This window comes from Mus caroli, chromosome 6 (assembly GCF_900094665.2).
Source record: "Mus caroli chromosome 6, CAROLI_EIJ_v1.1, whole genome shotgun sequence".
In the NCBI taxonomy this organism is placed as follows: Eukaryota; Metazoa; Chordata; class Mammalia; order Rodentia; family Muridae; genus Mus; species Mus caroli.
The window spans coordinates 11,432,238-11,450,174 of record NC_034575.1 but is presented as its reverse complement, the minus strand read 5'-3'; the positions used below and the strand labels follow the sequence as shown (position 1 = coordinate 11,450,174).

The 17,937-nt window shown below is 39.2% G+C and overlaps 1 protein-coding gene across 1 annotated transcript in view; it reads right to left on the bottom strand.

The window, feature by feature from the left end:
- Positions 1–17,937, bottom strand: part of Mdfic (MyoD family inhibitor domain containing) — an 82,205-nt gene that overhangs the window by 46,420 nt on the left and 17,848 nt on the right. Inside the window, exon 3 of the mRNA XM_021164706.2 lies at positions 14,910–15,032. Within this exon, the coding sequence (XP_021020365.1) occupies positions 14,910–15,032 (123 nt within the window). The remainder of the gene's footprint in view (positions 1–14,909; positions 15,033–17,937) is intronic.

The window sequence follows — 17,937 nt, the reverse complement described above, 5'->3', positions numbered from 1 at the left end:
AAGAAGAAGAAGAAGAAGAAGAAGAAGAAGAAGAAGAAGAAGAAGAAGAAGAAGAAGAAGAAGAAGAAGAAGAAGAAGAAGAAGAAGAAGAAGAAAGTCCATCCATAAAGGATGCCTCCAACGCTGAGAAGTGCTATTCGAAAACTACAAACTGCCCATTTTTCAATTCACTGTAATTTAATGTTTTGGACACTAAAATCTGTCATTATTACTGACCAGGCTGTAATTGTTCCCTCCCAGTCCTACCAGAGCTCTAGATTCTGACTCTGAGAGCTTGGGTGTTTAGGCTCAAAATGGTGTGGTTAGCCCTTGTTTTAGTTTAAAAAAAAAAAAAACCTGCAGAAAATGAGCACTCCCACATGGTCATTGCACATTAAATAAATACCCTGGGAACTGTACAATTCAAATGTTGTTACCTTAACATAGTAGATAACATGAGGAAAACAGGCTAAATTAGAGTCCTCTTCCCAAGCAGTGGTATACTATGCCCCTGTTTCATACAACTGCAATGAACTCAAGGCTTATCAAAACAAGCAAGTCTGTGCAAAATGTGAATGGAAGGGTGGTGGGTAGAGCAATGTCATGGGCTTCACTGTTCAAGAAGAAAGGTTGCATTATTTAAAATCATGATGATCACCACACCACCTGCAGGATATATACTTCAAAAACTCAAAGCAGCCAGGCGGTGGTGGTGCATGCCTTTAATCCCAGCACTCTGGAGGCAGAGGCAGACAGATTTCTGAGTTCGAGGCCAGCCTGGTCTAAAAAGTGAGTTCCAGGACAGACAGGGCTATACAGAGAAACCCTGTCTCGAAAAATTAAAACAAAACAAAACAAAAAACAAAAAACAAAACAACAACAACAACAAAAAAAACCCTCAAAGCACTAAGGCTTAATGTGGTGACACAGACCTTTAATCCCACCACTTAGGAATCAGAGACAGTCTGATCTCTATGAGCTCAAAGCCAGCCTGATCTAAATAGGAAATTCCAGGGCAGCTAGGGCTACATACTGAGACCCTGTCTAAAAAGAACATCAAGAAGTATAGATTTCATTTTTGTGGATTTTTATTATTTCTATAGAGAGTGCAGAAATGTGAGCATTTGTGACACTGTGCTATATATTACGTATTTTTTTTTGCTAGGTAGTATTTATTATGTATTATGACTATGATATGACTATGTCATGCTTATACCATAAATCATTTTACACTAAGGTGCCTTTAAGTCATTTTAAGTTTTGTCAGTTATTAAGGATGCTGCTTTAAATGCATAGAATAAAAGTTGCAGCCAATGTGAGGAAGTATGATATTTTCTTTGTGAGTTTCTTTTAAAAGAAGGAACAAGCAGAAAACTGCATACATGTAGTACTGTGCATTATACATACTGTAGCCTCATCTTCCATGATGAAGGTGCAATGCTCATATTCCACATAAGGATGACTGGAAAATCTACCAGACAAGCAAATTCTAGTTTAGTATACGAAATCTGTGCAACCAATCAGTTCCTTGCAGGGAGACTCTACTTTCTCTTTCACCTAAGACATCCTGCACATTACAACCTCTATTCTTCTTTCTTACCCATTGTTTATTTCATGATTCCACAATTTCTTATTCTATGAATGCTGACTTTTCAGAGTTGCTCATTAGCAAAGAAAAACTCATTGTAATTTAAGTACTCAAGTCCTATGTAGTGTTACATATTGTCATGCGATAGCTCACATACAAACACGTGGTTGTTATGAGTTCATTGACTACAAACAAAGGCGCCAGTGTATTGAAGTTGTGTTCTTCACGAGGCTCGAAGCACTGGCTATCATTCTTGTTTTACTTTCTGTCTTAAATAAGCAAACTATGAGCCTTTATATCATAAGAATGGTTTAAAATCGCACCTAATAAATCTTCTCAGACTTCCTCTGTATTTCCATACCATTGAAAGAAATAGCTGATATTGCATAAAGTTTTGAAATACACTGTTCTCCAAAGTATGTGCTTCATCAGCAATTTATTTTAACATCCACATCTCCCCCTCAAAGGGAATTGAAACTAATTATGTATTGTCCCAAATGCCTTGATACCACTGATACCATATGGATTCATATATTATTCAAAAAGCTGATTTTTTTCCTCTTATTAATATGGCTCTTCGGTAAACCGTATCTCTATTACAGAAGACCTCACTTTCCTCCAAGAACAAGCTCTAGATGTAATAGTTAAGATATTCTTTCCAAGTTATCTACAAACACTTGATTAGAGACTGCTTATTCTAGGCGTTTTTAACTGAAAGAGAAAGCTTACTCCAATTCAAGACACAGTATCAAAGGAAGATGAAAGAGGCAGGTGTGTGTAATTCTTCATAAAATAAGATAACATGATTTTCGTCTTTAGAACTTCACTCATATATAAGATAAACTTTGATTTTTATTTAAGGTATCAAGAATACTAAGACAATCAAATAATTCCTTAAGATTACATCTAAAAGACTCTGAAGTCCTTTCATTCTGCCATGTAACAAGGCTACATGTGCAAATTAAATAGTTCTGTTTTAATATAATGAGACTGACAAGCCATGCATAGTGAAACTAAAAGTAAGAAACACATCTGAACAATGTTTGAGAAAACAATTTCCCCAAAGGACTATGGGATTAAAAAAAGAAGAAGCTGGTACCTGCTCTGCTAGTCACACAGATGGGGTTTTAGTGGTTTTATTAATCATAAGAAACTGCTTTTTTTTTTTCGTTTTCTTTTCCTTTAAGGCAAATGTTTAGCTGATAACTAATGCTCAGATTATTCTACAAATGCATCTGTTCTGGGGCAGTATGTTCAAGTGCAAACCTTACTGGTTTCTCTGCAGACTGAAATTATCCAGGGAACTCAAGGATGGCTAAGTTCCACTCCCACAAGATTCCAAGTTAATTGGTTTGGGCGGGACCTGGAAAACTGTTTGTTAAGCTAACATGAAGAGTGGGACCCATTGCTCCCCACAGAGGGATGTGACCACAGCATCTTGTCCCTGCCCCACCCACGTCTTCAACTTCAGTCTTTTAGATTTCTTCTTATTGAAAAAGAAATGGTGTTTTAAAAAAGAATGGCATATGCCAAGGTCCTTATCTCTCCCTTGGAATGATACCAAGCTCAAAGTTATGAAAACCAAAGCAGTTACTTTTCTAAGATGTCACACTTATATTAAAACCAGAAATTGTCTTGAATTTATTACAGAAAAATATGAAATATGGAAGGCATATAGGATATTGCAATTATTCTAACTTTTTCCCACAACTCAACAGTAAGATAGGCTATGGCCTCATGGTTAATGATAGTGAAGCAACAGGCATTTTCATCAATTTGGGCTTGAAATACTTACATGTTAGAGAAAATAAATAAATAAATAAATAAATAAATAAATAAGCACTAGAGCACCCAAGACATCACAAAATCCCTCCCCTCTGATTAAAACTTCCCTTTATCCAACAATGAACACAGAATAGATGAAACAACCTGAGAATGGTCCTGCCTGTTCTATGTGTACAAAGGGTGCCCCAAAATTCTTTGAGATGCCAACTTTGCCTTGAGGAGACTTCAGCCCCACAGTGGATGAGCAGGTCACACACAAGTGGACTGCAACCTCAAAAACAGTAAGTTTGTTCTGAGGGAGGCAGGCTGGCCCTGTCCTGATGAGAGCAAAGGTACTGTTCTTGCCGTTGGCTGGACAAATAGAAGAAGCACAAAGGAAGGCCTGCCCTGAAGGACAAAGGAGGAAGAGCATGAACGGGTTCATGAAAGGAAGTGGTGAGATCAAAAGCAGGCCTGATGTTAGTCCCAGATTCAATCACCCAGGTTCATTGCCTGAAAGTTTCCTGGGGTCCTGGAATTGGGCTTATGTCTATGTCATCAAGCTAGGTGACTGTAGGCACGGACTTGACCAAAATCACAAATCGTTGCACTGGCTAAAAAGGAAAGAGCATTGAGTGTCGCAAATGTGGGTATCTGGGAAGACAACAACGTTGACACAACCTTAGAAGGAATGGTATGTCTCAGAGAAGAGAAACCCAGGCTCACTACAGAGGCAGACAGTGGAACTAGATATGAATAGGGAGGAAATGTCATCAGAAGTTGTGTTCCATCAAATACTACAGAAAGGATAAAGAAGAAAATTAGTCTACTGGAGTGTAACCATCAAGTACAGAAGACTCTTGAATGGTACCTATATCATTTTCTTCCTCTATCATCTACAGCCCTGGAAGCCATATTTACTTCTAAGGCCAAGTTGTGGAAAAACAGGAAAGTGAATTCTGGATTTGAAAATCTTAAGCAGAACAGATTTTGGTGCAAATAAAGACAAAGGTTTTTTTTTTTTTTCCATATTTGCAAAATAGCAGAAACGAAGTCAGCTCTTCAAAGGGAAGAGCTATGTCAATTGATGATGTTAAAAGAAGCCCTGGGTTAACCAAACACTGCGGAGCCATGACTCACAAGTCAGGATTCTAGTCAGAGTTCAGATGTCCCCTTCGGGTTAAGCCAGAGGTATGCATGCTGGGTAAAGGGTCACAGTCACAGAACGCACACTTTGATTCACTAAGCATCTGCTCTCTCCTTTCCATTGTCACCCGGGAATCTCAAACACTAAGAATTCAGGACTGAGACGCACCACCAATTTAACATTCAAAAGCATTCAAACAATAAGATTTTACTCAATAAGTCTCTAGTAACTTTAAACAAGTTTGGAACTTAGAGAAAAGGCAGTATTATTCAAGGTATCTTTTAAACGGATATTTTAATAGTTATACGTGTTTTATTTCATTGGATCATTAGCGTAGAAATTTAAGTCATTTAAAAATTAACTAAGTTATCTAAAGTTATTTAGAATGTCAGTTATGTCAATATAAGTATATTATTGATCTTTAAAAGAAATTGTCAACACAAACATCAGCCACCTTACTTCAAGTATTTAAAATTTGAATTTATAGGAAAATGGATTTAGCTTTGTTCCCAATGGTAAATTATTAGATTTAGAAATGTTTGACTTCATAAAAGAAATGGGACTTGTTGCTCTTGTCACTCTCTGTGGCTGGGACAGTAGCTTTGTAATGTCAAAGGAATAGTGACAGGACAATCTGCAAAGTGGGAAAGGGGACAAGGAATGGCAGGCAGCATCCAGAGATGAGACGAACTGCCATTTTCTGGCTGAATCAATTATTCATAACAATTTCAGATGGTGGGAATCTCTATTTCTTAAATTTTCCAGGCCAAGTTCTCACAAGTTCTCAAGAGCCATGGCAAATGTATTTAATTAAATAATGTTCCAAGGCAGAACACATTCTGTATCCGCTCCTGTCTCTGTTTCACTTAATGCAATTTTCACCCTCTAATAGCATCATTGGAGAGCTTTAGAGCGATTTCCCCTGGTTTTTGTGTATCTTGCTGCTGAAACCAAGAAACTTGGGAAGAGTTCGGCTCTTAATGGAGAACTGTGTAGCAGTGATTTGCTGCTGATTCCTGAGGACTAGTTGAAAGAAACGGGAGAAGTTATAGCATTGATTCTTCCCTCTGCTGTGTCGAGAAGGGAACAGAGCTTCTGAAAGGGGTTAAAAGGGGTTTCCACAACCTCTCTCACCGTGTACACCCTCATCCTCCGTTTCAAGCCATGGACTGAGCTGAAAGCAAGTCTCACCCTCCTATAGGCTGTGGTTGGTGTAGATGGAGACGCTTCCCTGTGCAGAGATTCTCATAGTTCCTTCTTCCTCAGCTATATCAGCTACTCAGTGGTGTTAACTAAGAGATCAACAGATTTGCCGAAATCCAGAAAACCCCATTCACCATGCATTGCAAGAATGCAGAGAGAAGTAACTTATAAAATTAAGATACAGTAGTGCTTCATGCTTAGCAAAACTAAATCCCTGCTACTTCATGACTACCTCTCCATCTACACCCTGCTTTACTGACATGTAACCTGTATAGATAGCTACAGAGAGCCCAGTTCTTAAAATAGCCCAGCACTGAGTTTAATGCTTTCTCTGTTTGCTTAAAATTCATAGTGGTTTTGGAATAAAAATTTCTCTCTCCCTCCTCTGTGTGTGTCTCACTCTGTCTTTCTTTCTGTGTCTCTTGTGTCTTTGTCTCTGTCTCTCTGTCTATCTCTTTCTTTGTGTCTCTCTCTGTCTGTCTCTTTCTCCCTTCATCCCTCTCCATTTCTACTATCGTCCATCCCCCAAATTGTGTGGTGGTTTCTGCTGTTTTCAGAACCTGAAGAAAAAAAGTTAAACTTTCCTAGCCTGGCTATAACCTGAAGCTTGCCCTATGTATGCTTGGGTGGACTCTGTCTCTACTCTTTTATTTTTGCTATGTAGGAGCACTTGGGTTATTTTGTTTGTTTGTTTTGTTTTGTTTTGTTTTAATATTATCAAATTACATTTAATATAATAAAATAACTCACTTAAGAAAGTGATCAGAAATGCAGACTAGGTACACACAATATTAGGTGGATACCTTTCACCTATATGTCTACACTCAATTTCACCAAACTCTCCAGTAGAACTACTGTAAATAAGTAGCCACATACCTTGTAGTAAGAAAATATATATGTAATGCTATATATACAGGATACAGATAGCTATACACATCTATATCACGAAGGGAATACTCATCATGACATATGTATTTTTTCATTCAAATGTTGTGTGTTTACTGTACTAGATGAAAAAACCTCTTAGAGTCCTATAATAATCAAGGGCAGCAGCTTCAAATGGCCTGCATCATTTCCCACCTTTTCAGCGGCTTAGTGTGGTGATATCAAGCTACTACTGTCCTATCTGCACACAAGCACATACAAGCACACAAAGAGAAACAGCTGTATAATCTATTGAGTATGGGCACTACTGCAGGACAGTTCCTCAGAGAACCCAGGTGTAGCATACAGGCAGCTAAGGCCCCAGCTTTCTCCCCCACTAGGTCTGTTAACAGGAAGAAACACCTGCATCTCTCTGCTACCCTGCTAGGCAACAGGGGACTTTTTCAAAAACCTCCAAAGCTTTTGTTGAAGTTATCCCTCTGAGTTTGACATGAACCATTTCAGTTGTTCATCCCCATGACCACCCTTAGCCCTGATCTCACCTAAAATGGTTCCACTTACATATTGTAAATCCTTATTTTCTGTTATTATATTTGAGCTTCTCTTTCCACATTTCCTATCGAGCAATCACAACTAGTCCTTTACCTTGACTCTGAAACAACAGAAACTTTTCTGGAGTATTTGTTTTTTTGTTCTTTTGGTTATAAACCTCTTCATGTCTTCTCTCCCCTATACCCACAGCTCATCATTTTAAACCCTCTGATGACAGGACCTTAAATGCTGGGCCCCATTGTCCTTGCATAACAATTAACATTTATTCGAACCAAAATCCTTGGCCTTGTTCCCAGCACTTATTTCATCTGCCTGCCTTCACCTTACCAAATAATGAACCTCGTGAATAATACCAAATGGTTCACATCTGAGCTCCAGAGGCTGAGGCAGGAGGGTTGCCACGAGTCTAGCCTGGCTAGTCTTGCCTAGAGTGAGACCCTATTGAAAGATCTAAGAGCAAAACCCACTTCCTGTTTCTTCCTTCCTGCAATCCTCTGTGACCTAATCTTGACAAAACACCTTCCTTTCTTATCTCAATTAACTCAACAGTCTTATCACAATTTATGGAATTCAGTCCTTTTCATTTCTATTTACTTCCCAAAGCATTACAAAAACAGTCTTCCAAAAATAAGTTCAGATTAAAATAGCATAAACCTTATCAGGTCAAAACTCCAACACCATCAGTCTTCACCTAAGGAAGTCTTTCCCTGCCATCACTCTCTTCCGCTAAATCCCACACGTTATATCCCAGTATATGCAAAACTGGGACTCCAGTCAACTCTTCCCTCTTTTAATTCTAGAACCAAAAATGTGCTGTGCTTTTGACTTGTACCACCACACACACACACACACACACACACACACACACACACACACACCCTGTTTTAGTTATCTAAACCATTTTGGTAGAATCACAGGCATGGCTTCCTCATGGCTTCCCTCTGCAAAGCTCTCTCTGATGCTCTTCCCATGTCAGGACTTGGACTTCTCCCATGTAAACATACAGTAGCCCTGCACTTTTCCCTAAGGTATTGCTAACACAAGCAATCATCTCAGGAAAAACTGTCTCTCTCACAAGATCATAAATTTCACATGCAAAAGCTACACCTGCATAGATCATGACTGGATCCCCAACGTAACTCAGTAGTAAACAAAACCATCATAATGTGCTCTTTCAAAGTTTTAGGTCAAGTCCTAATCCCAAAAGTTTCATATAAAACCAGTCTATAAACAAATGATTAATATCTGTACAAGTTCTCAGAATTTTCAGATGCAGGAAGTTTGAGGTTGGAGAACTGAAATTATCTAGACCACAGCACTTGTGGTCTTGATAATTAAATGCTATTCATTTCTTCAGAGGTTAACATTTTTTGAGATGATCTCTATGATAATTCCCAGGCCTCAGTTCTTCTTAGAGGCCTGAAAAATTTACAAATGAGAAGCTAAATCTCAGGTCAGTGCTAAGCCCTATCCCCTACCTGTCCCCCAGCTCAATGACATAGCTGGCAAGGAAGGACCAAAAGACTTTAGGATAACCAGGAAGAACTTGAAAATCTGTGGCAGACAAATATATGATGTAGATTAAAAGGCAAGTGACCTAGCATATGATGACGAACATATACAAATAAATTAGAACAAAAACAGAGGCATAAGCGCAATAATAACAACATTTGTTGTCTCATGCATAACCCAGGAAACTTTAACCTACAGCCACACAGTCTTCACAGAAACAACCGTGAGTTCTTAACCTGGAATTGATCTAAAGCAGGGGTTCTCAACCTTCCTAACGCTGCAACCCTTTAATACAGTTCCTCGTGCTGTACCAACCCCCACCCATAACATTATTCCATTGCTGCTTCATAACTGTAGTTTGATACTATTGTGATTCATAATTCAAATGTGTGATATGCAGGATATCTGACAGGAGACCCCTGCGAAAGGATTGTTTGACCTCTGAGGAGTGTTTGCCCCACAGGTTGAGAACCCTTATCTAGAAAAAGAAAAGAAAAATGTGGTTTGGAGAAAGATGAAGAGGCATGCATACAATCACCTATTCCCATAAGTGCAACACAATATGTTTTTACGTTCTGTATATTGGTTTATAAACATCTTGCTACTTTATAACACATTAAAGCTCTTAATCAACTGAATGCAGCAAACCTGTGGCCATGATATCAGGAGGTCTTAGAAAACATAATCTATATATCGTAGTGCTTCCAAGCATCTGGCTCAATGCACCATAATGAAAAGAAAAATATCTTAAAATTCATAGCTCAGCTCAAGGATAATACTAATGCACACTGATGAACTAACGTACCATCCATTCCTGCAATGGAACACAAAGTTCCTGGTAGAATCCTCAAACTGACACAATGAGCCTCCTGGTATTAGGCTCCATTTGGGGACTAAGAAATAGGAGTTCACTGATGTTAGATAACTTATTCAACACCAGTAGTAAGTAATCACTCAGTCAGGACCTTTTCCCTAGCAGTTCATTTCCTCTGGCCTTCCCATACCTAATATTAAGATGTTCAACAAAAAAGATGAACAATATTTCCATCCAATTAAGGGAAAGAACCCAGGGTAAGCATGGAACAATCTACCATGAAAGAGAATTGTGTCAGGAAACTTCACCTCTGCTCTAGAATAGGGGTCTAGATGGTTACAATTAACAGAGGAGGTAAATGTAGAAGAACATCCAAAAATGGCTCACCACTACACACACCCCACTGGAAACCAAGCTGTTCGCTTGATTTGTACTAACTGATGATCACATGGTGTGCTCTGGGACAATAAGCAGAGCAACTGTGCGAGTGGGTGTAAACACTTGGTCAGCAGAGTGAAGACAAAGAATTTCCTGATAGCTGCCTAGAGCAGGAAAGGCCACTGAGGAGCTCAGAAGTCAGAACAACTTGCTCCTAGTACTTCTCCGAGACATGAATGAGCATGAAGTGTCAGGCAATGCCTGAAATTAATAAGAAGCATGATTTTTAATAGGCAACATCTACCAGTCCTCTCAAGGTGCTACATCAATGGGGTATAATTTTTAATTTCATATAAACCGAACTCCAAAGAAAAGCAAATAATAGTTGTTGAAATGAGCATTCAAACAAGAGAGCTGTGGAAAACTCTTAAATCAAAACCACTTCATGCTCTCTCTCTCTCTCTCTCTCTCTCTCTCTCTCTCTCTCTCTCCCCCCCCCATCGAAATAAGAAATGTTCTAAGTATATGACAGTATGCCCGAGCACCTGCCTTTCTTTCTGTGTTTTCCACACAGGCAGAATCCCCTGGAGTGATGGAATGGTGTTCATTAAGGGTGATCAGCTCTAAGCTGGCAGAGGCTCAGAAAAGACATAATAGAGTTGCTAACAGCAGAGCCTGTTGATATGGAGAGGAGATTCAGAGGATGCCAAGAGGAAGGCTTCAAGTAGGAGGGTGAGTGGCAATGGAAGGAGCCGTGGCTCGGTAAGGGCGGGCAAGTGTGAATTAGAGAGCGGCTTGCATTCTCCTGCCAATTAAGTGCTTACTATTATGAGAGCTAAAAACTCTTCAAAATGAATAAATGGGTTAAACAGAATGGGGATTACCATTTAAGTAGAGCATTCTAACTTTGCTTCAGATCCTGGGAATTCTATAAAAATCACAAAGGAGAGAATTAGCTGAACCAAACAGTTTTAATTTAATGGGAAATTTATTTTAGAAGAGAAGCTGAGAAAAATTTCTGGAGTTAAGTAATGGCATTTAGAATTAGAGGCATTTACATACAAAGCAGTGTCCATGGATAAAGTTAAGTAACAGGAATGTTCGGAAAGACCTAGAAAATTCTGCAATAGAGACCTCAGGCACTTAAGAAGAGGAACAAAGAAAAATGTAAGCGCTTCATAGGAAATAACCAGGATATTAGAATTTGACCTAAATTAAACCAAAACATTGTTGACACATGCTATCTGCCTGTCAATAGAGGTACGTGTGTACATAATGTACATTCACACGTAAATGCACATGCACAAGCATGCATGTGAACACGCATGTATGCATCTGCATGTAGACATAGAAACATCTTCTCCTATCTTAGAAACCATCCCATGATCATTTCTTTTCAATTATAATTAAAACATGTTATGTTGCCAATTACTTTTTATGGATTTGCGTGTATTACAGATTAAATAGAAAAATGAATATTAACTAGGGTGTCACTTCATTGCAATGTCTATTTTATGAACTCAGAAAACTGGAGCTTATTAAAACAAAGCACTACTAAAAAGTATAGGTTCAAATTATGCAGCACACCATATATCCTCCTCTAAGGAGAAAAACCGAGGTCTTAGTCCATGCTCTCAGGGAAAACAAAATATTTATATAAATTCTAGAATCTGAAATAAATCCCTCCAAATTAAATTATACTCAAAAGTATTTTCTCAGAATATGAATGGTTCTTAAGCATTTAAGTGTCTCTTTTTAAAAATAATAAAATAGAAAGAAAGCTTTCCAACTTTAAAATTTCCCCAGAAAACGGCTATTGTGCTTTTAATTCTTTGCTAATTTAAGACTTAAAAAAAAATAACAAACATAAGTAGCTCGAGCTGTCTTTTTTTTTTTTTTTTTTGCATTTAAATTTTGTAAGAAAGATATTCACACGGCACATTCCTGCACTAGACTCTGTGTGGCCTATTTATTCAAAGTGTTTCATTCCATATGGATTTCTTCTTTTATTTATTACTTCCAGAAAGGATTTTTTTTTCCTCTAATAAGTTAGGAACTCAGGGACAACAGATTTGAAATACAAGCCTTCAAATCACAATCCCTGGTGGGCCACCTGCCATGTTTCTTCTAGAAGGACTACAGAAATGAGAAAAAGTCAAACATCCACCCAGCACAGGAGCCAACTCGGTGTGAGCCATAAGCAGGTGGTCCACAGAGGTCAGTTCATGGAATAATTTGGAAATAGTTCTCTGCTTAGATCTCATCTAGGAAGCCTGAGAATACACCCTCTAACTAGAATGTAATTTCCAAAGCAGCCACTCCCTTCATTTTCCAGGGCTGTTTTATTCTCAGTGAAGAAAAGTGCAAACAGCCACTTCACATTGCCAGATATCGGTCCGTTATAAATTACCCCCTAAATGTCCAATAGAGAAGGCAACAGGCATCCTGGTCAGTGGAGACAGCCAGTGAGTCACCAGCCCACAGAAACTCCTCTCAAGAGCAGATAAAGAAAACACAGTCAGATTCAACAGTTGTCCTTTGCACTTTTGACTTATGCAGCTGAGCTATCCCATGCAGGACTGGAAAAAAGAGTGGGCTGTGCGTTTGAAACTGTTCCCACACCCCAGCCGTCTTTTTCTTTTCTTTTTCTGATGCTCTCTCCATCCGGCCAGCCAACCTAGTGCCTCAGTGGGAACACTCACATCAATTCTGTAGAAGCCAGCTGTCCTGTTCTTCCATGGCACTCAGGGAGCCACACAGGGCTCCTGGAACCGGAGCGAGCCAGAACTGACTCATGGCTTATGTTCACTTCCAGCCTTGTGGAGAATTGAGCCACCAGCTCCCTTTCCAAGGCCTATTGTTATTAAAAGATCTGCTGAGCCTCCATAAGGCCCTGAACAGTAAAGCAAGAAGAAAACACCCAACTCACCTAATGTGGGAAGCAGACATTGACTTAAAAAGAAATGACTGAGGATGCTATTGGAAAAGTTCAAGAAGCAAAGGCAGACAGACAGCTTCATGGAGTCCTAACTCAGAGAGATAGACTGGCTTTTGCTATGACAGGAGGAGACTTCTTGATGTGGCTGTGATGGAGTCACATTTAGTATGCTCTAAGTTCTTCCACTTCGAATGTTTCTTATACATCCAACAAGATAGCCTTCATCTACAAAAGCATGACTGGGAAACTAGCAGAAGTAAGAGGCTTTGGAATTTTTAATCCTCATTCTGAGTCAGATGTTCACTCACAAGTATTTGAAAATGCTTGCCAGCTCAGGTTTCCAGTGCTATTACAGGCTGTGGCTATTATTTTCACAAGTCTATTTAACTGCCAATAGTCACCGCAGCACTCCCATAGGAGGTGATAGACCTCCCTATCTCTATATTCTTTCTGGGAACATTAGTAGAGACCTAAACACTTGTTCCCAAATGCTCACATGGTACACATTGCATCATTAGCTCAGTAAGGAAACTGTTCCCTGCAATATTTTTGATTCGTGTCCACTTAACCAGTAAAGACAATGGAAAGAACAATTCACTTTAAATCCTGTCTTTTAGCAAGATGAATTCTGTGTCTAGGATGAGCGCCATCAAGTAGCAAAAAAGCTTTGTAACACATTAATCCAAATCTCCAAATCCTTGTGCCACAGTGTATTTGGAGTTTTGCCTTAGGTGATCTTATTTACATTATTCTACTATGGGCTTGGGAAAGAAAACTGGAGAAATGAATTAATTAAATGAAACTCTTACAATTCTGCTTCTACAGAGAGTAAGAGAGAGAGAGAGGGAGAGAGAGAGAGAGAGAGAGAGAGATTGGGAGGGGCTTACATGTGTCCCCCCCAGTGAGTGGAGTTTAAATTCTCTCCTGTATACCTTAGCTCCAAGTCTAGTTTTTAGGAAATCACATGCAAAATATGCCAGCATTTCACCAAACCTCTTGTTTTTCCCAATTTTAGAGTTGATATTTCAATAAAAGAGGATCAATATATATTGAGGGACAACTTTTCTTCAAATGCTGTTTCTTTGATTCTTTGGAAAAGGCTATATAAATCCTGTTTGTCACTAATTTCTATGTTACATTTCCTTCCTTCCTATTCCGTTCTCTGAGACAAAAGTATCTCAAACCTAAAGTTAAGAGAACATGCTTGGAGAGCCGTTTTAGAAAGGAAAACTATAAATATCTCGACAGTATTTTTACTATTGTTGCTAATTTTCTGCCAAGTTGATGTTTTCTTAGTATTCAGTGAGGGCCAGGAACTGAGCATTCTTCAAAAGAAAGTAACGCCAAAAGTTTTGAAGAAAAAGAATATAACACAAGAGGGAATCTATATTATAAATTCTCTGAAATGACGAGTGAAAATTAAATTAGATAGTACAACACTTGAATGTGAGAAATGCATTCTCTCTGCACTCTAGCAGACAAAGTAACCATGAACAAGAATTCAGAAGATTTCCTTCTATGCTTTTTCAAATATGGCCATATATACTCTTCCCTGTACTAAATTCTTTTCAATGGCAAATGTAATTTGAGCTACCTAGAGAGACTCAGAGACTCAGAGACATAAGTTCCACATCTAAAGCCTCACATTGAATTTTGAACATCCCCTGAAAGATACAATAATTTCTACTATTCTCAGAGTGAAATAATTACACCAATGCTTTATAAATACTCTATAAAGCCACCTCAGGGGCAAGAGAAGCATCAAAAAGACACAAATAGCAATATAAAAACAAGTTAGGTATCAATTACCAAAAGAATAGCAACCACAAGAGCATTTTGTCCTTTAGATCTGATATTGTGTACAACGGGTATTTAAGGACGACATCTGATTTCCAATGGGTCCTCACTCAAAAAAGAGCTGATTAAATCTAACATAGGGTATAATTTTTACAGGCCAGTTGTTCCATTCTAAAGAAGATATGAATGCTCATAGTGACTTACATCCTAATTTTAGCTCTGATGGTTATAGCATCAATAGAAACACTTTCAGACTTAGAGATGTGTAGCAAAATTACTTGGGAAGGTAACTAGGTATGCTTTCATAGTCATATCTCTGTGTCTCGGAAGTTCTTGTTTAAGAAATACTTACTTCTGACAAGTTCACCAGCTGAAGGATTTGGCCAAATGGACTGGTCCCGCATCAGCCCACACCTGGTATGGCCACTGGTAGCTGGCCTTTTATCTTTCTCAGTATTGTCCTCATTACATGCTTCTGAAAAAGATGAAACGTATTATCATTTGGTGAATGCTACCTGTCTTTCTGTATTTCAGGGAGGGTTGCTGTTTGTTTGAGGATTTTTCTGAAACAAGTATCTCATAGAACATAGACCTGGAACTCTCCATGCAGCTGATGACCATGAATTTCTGATTTTCCTACCAGCACCTCTCAAGTACTGGAATCATAGGTGTGTAGCACCACACATGACTTAAGTTTTTCTTACTGCTTCCAAGTCTGCCATAGGTTAAGGAAATATATAATATACCATTATTGACTGTTGCACATATTGTTGGCCCATTAACATTTGTGCACCTACTATCTTTTCATCATTAAGGAAACATGCTCACAAGAAAATACAACCTATCAAGACAGCAGTAAATAAGTTTTAGCACAGCAGGTGATCTGTCATAACAGAGGAATGTAGAAAGGTTACATCAAGGATGAGAGCGAGTGAGTCCATACAGGTAGGAGGCAGGTGAGACAGAAAAAGTATCAAAAGAGAAGAGACTACAAATGATTGATGGACATGAAAGGCAGAGCCCAGCTGAATGAGAAGTAACTGGGCAGTGAGGATCTAGGAAACAGATACAGAGGTCTCTCTATAGAAAGCGAAGGAAAAAGTCAAAGAGTGTGCAGTGCCTCCTCGGAGAGGCACGTGTTTAGGATGAGAGGTTGGTGTGTAGGATTATGAGTTCTCGGGTGGAAAGACAACATGTAAGGAAATGGAAGGTCTTGTTGGGAGCATAAGTCAAACAACACACAACCTATAACACAAGGTAAAATGCATGCTATGAAAGGTCCAGAGCACTAAAGGAGTTCAAAGGACCAGGAAAAAAAAATCTCATCAGGATTCAGAGATCAAGAAAGACACTATAGAGAAGGGAGCGCGTTGGATGGTTTCTAAAAGATTAGAAGAACTTCAAAAAGTCACATGGGAGAAAGGGAGAAGAACAGCATGGGAAAACTCCAAAAGCAGACACTTGGGCAAAGGTCCCAGCTCCAGGCTAGGAAGCTCTTTCAGAAGGACAGGAGGTGAGGCTGTGAAGTTCTGATGAAGATAGAATGTGGATATCTAAATGTCAACAGAGGAAAACTGGACTTAATTCAAAAGCGAGGGGGTCAAATCAAAGAAGCTATGGAAGCTTTGTGAAATGACTAAGTAAGGCTACATATTAAGGGGAGCAATAAACAATCTCAATCCTAATTGATTGGGGGGCCATAGTGAATAATTCTATTTTATGTAACAGACAAGGAGCTATCCTCAGGAGATGCACTTTTCCTATATCCTTTATATATTCACTGGATATGAGAGAGTCAGAGAGAAAGAGACATAGAAAGAGACAGAAAAAGACAGAGACAGAGAGAGGAAGAACAAGAAGAGGAGAGGAGAGACAGACTCAGGGAGAGAAAGAGACTGAGACTACCCACATGTGCTTGCATATGTGAACAGCTGGTCCAGGCTGATGGGGCTATTTGAAAAGGTTGTGGAAATGTTATGAGGTCAAGCCTCAGTGGAAGAAATGGGTCACTTGGGGTAGGTAGGCCTTGAGGTATCATAGCATGCTCCACCTTCCATTCACTCTGGGCTCCCTAAGTACAGAAAAAATGTAACCAGGCCACTTCCTGTTCCTGCCACAGTGCCTTCTCTTCCTGAGGCCTTGTCTTCTAAGCCACGAGGAACTGCATGTCTCCACAGTAAACCTTGTCTCCCTAAGATGGTTTTGTCGGGTTGTTTTACCTTAGCAACAGAAAAGGAGCTCATACAGGCACTGAAGTGGAGAGTTAGCCAAGTTCAAATAGACACCAAGGAGAGTTTAGCTGAGTGACAACAGTGGCAGATGTGAGAAACTAAGTAAGGTTAAAGAGATAAGAAGATGGGGTTGAAATGACCAATCTTCTCATCTAGATTTGATGGTAAAAGATCCAAAGAATGGGAGAATAACTTATAGATGATATACACAGAAACATATGGTGTATACAAACATTTATTCATTTCACTGGGTGGTGTCCATATCTTGAAAGATAACATATTACCCAACCTTCGTGCAGTTCATAGTCTGGGAGATGAGTTGAAAACTGAGTATGTGAGTGTACAAACCAGTAACAAAGGTATAGTGAGCTAGTCTGCAGGGAGTGGGTGAAGGTCCTGAGTAAATGTGTATCATTGGACATGAGTCAGCCACGTCAAGGACCAAAGCCTAAGACCCTTGGAGACTTGGCACATTCCACACCATGTGAGTCTCAGATAGATTGCAAAACCTTCCTCTCGTCCAAGAGTGAATAATCATGGTGCATGCAGAAAATATAGGCCATGCTCTCCTCCCTTACAACCTGAAAAAGAGCTAACCTGTAGAGACTGCTTCTGCTGATATTAGCTAAATCTGCCTCTTTGACTCACCAGTATCTGTAAACCCTCCATGACTCAGCTGAACACTGTAAACACTGCCTTCATGTTCCACTGTGTAAAACAAACATGAGCTTCCAGCATGCTGCAGGCTTCTCCATCAGAGAGCCCAGTACATCTGATCCCTACTGTGTGTGTGTCCATGAGTTTTGTCTTCTCTTCACTCTCTTGCTGGCCCAGTCAGGTCAGTCTCTGGCATCTTGCTGGACACACACCATTTATCATCCTCAAATTCCACTGCTGAAGCATTTCCAATTACTGAGCTCATTGGCAGAAAGAATGGAGTCTGCACCATTAGGGGGAAGTCAAGAAATTCCATGATATCAAGATACGGAGGCAAAAGAAATGAAGGAGATGCAACTCAGACAGAAGTTGTTAGCCAATCTCGTTAACATTTCCAGTAGAAGGGAGAAGAAATTTCTGCACATGCAAAAAAGTTTCATGTATCACAGAGATTTCACAACAAATTAACAATTCTGTCACAAAGCACATTTC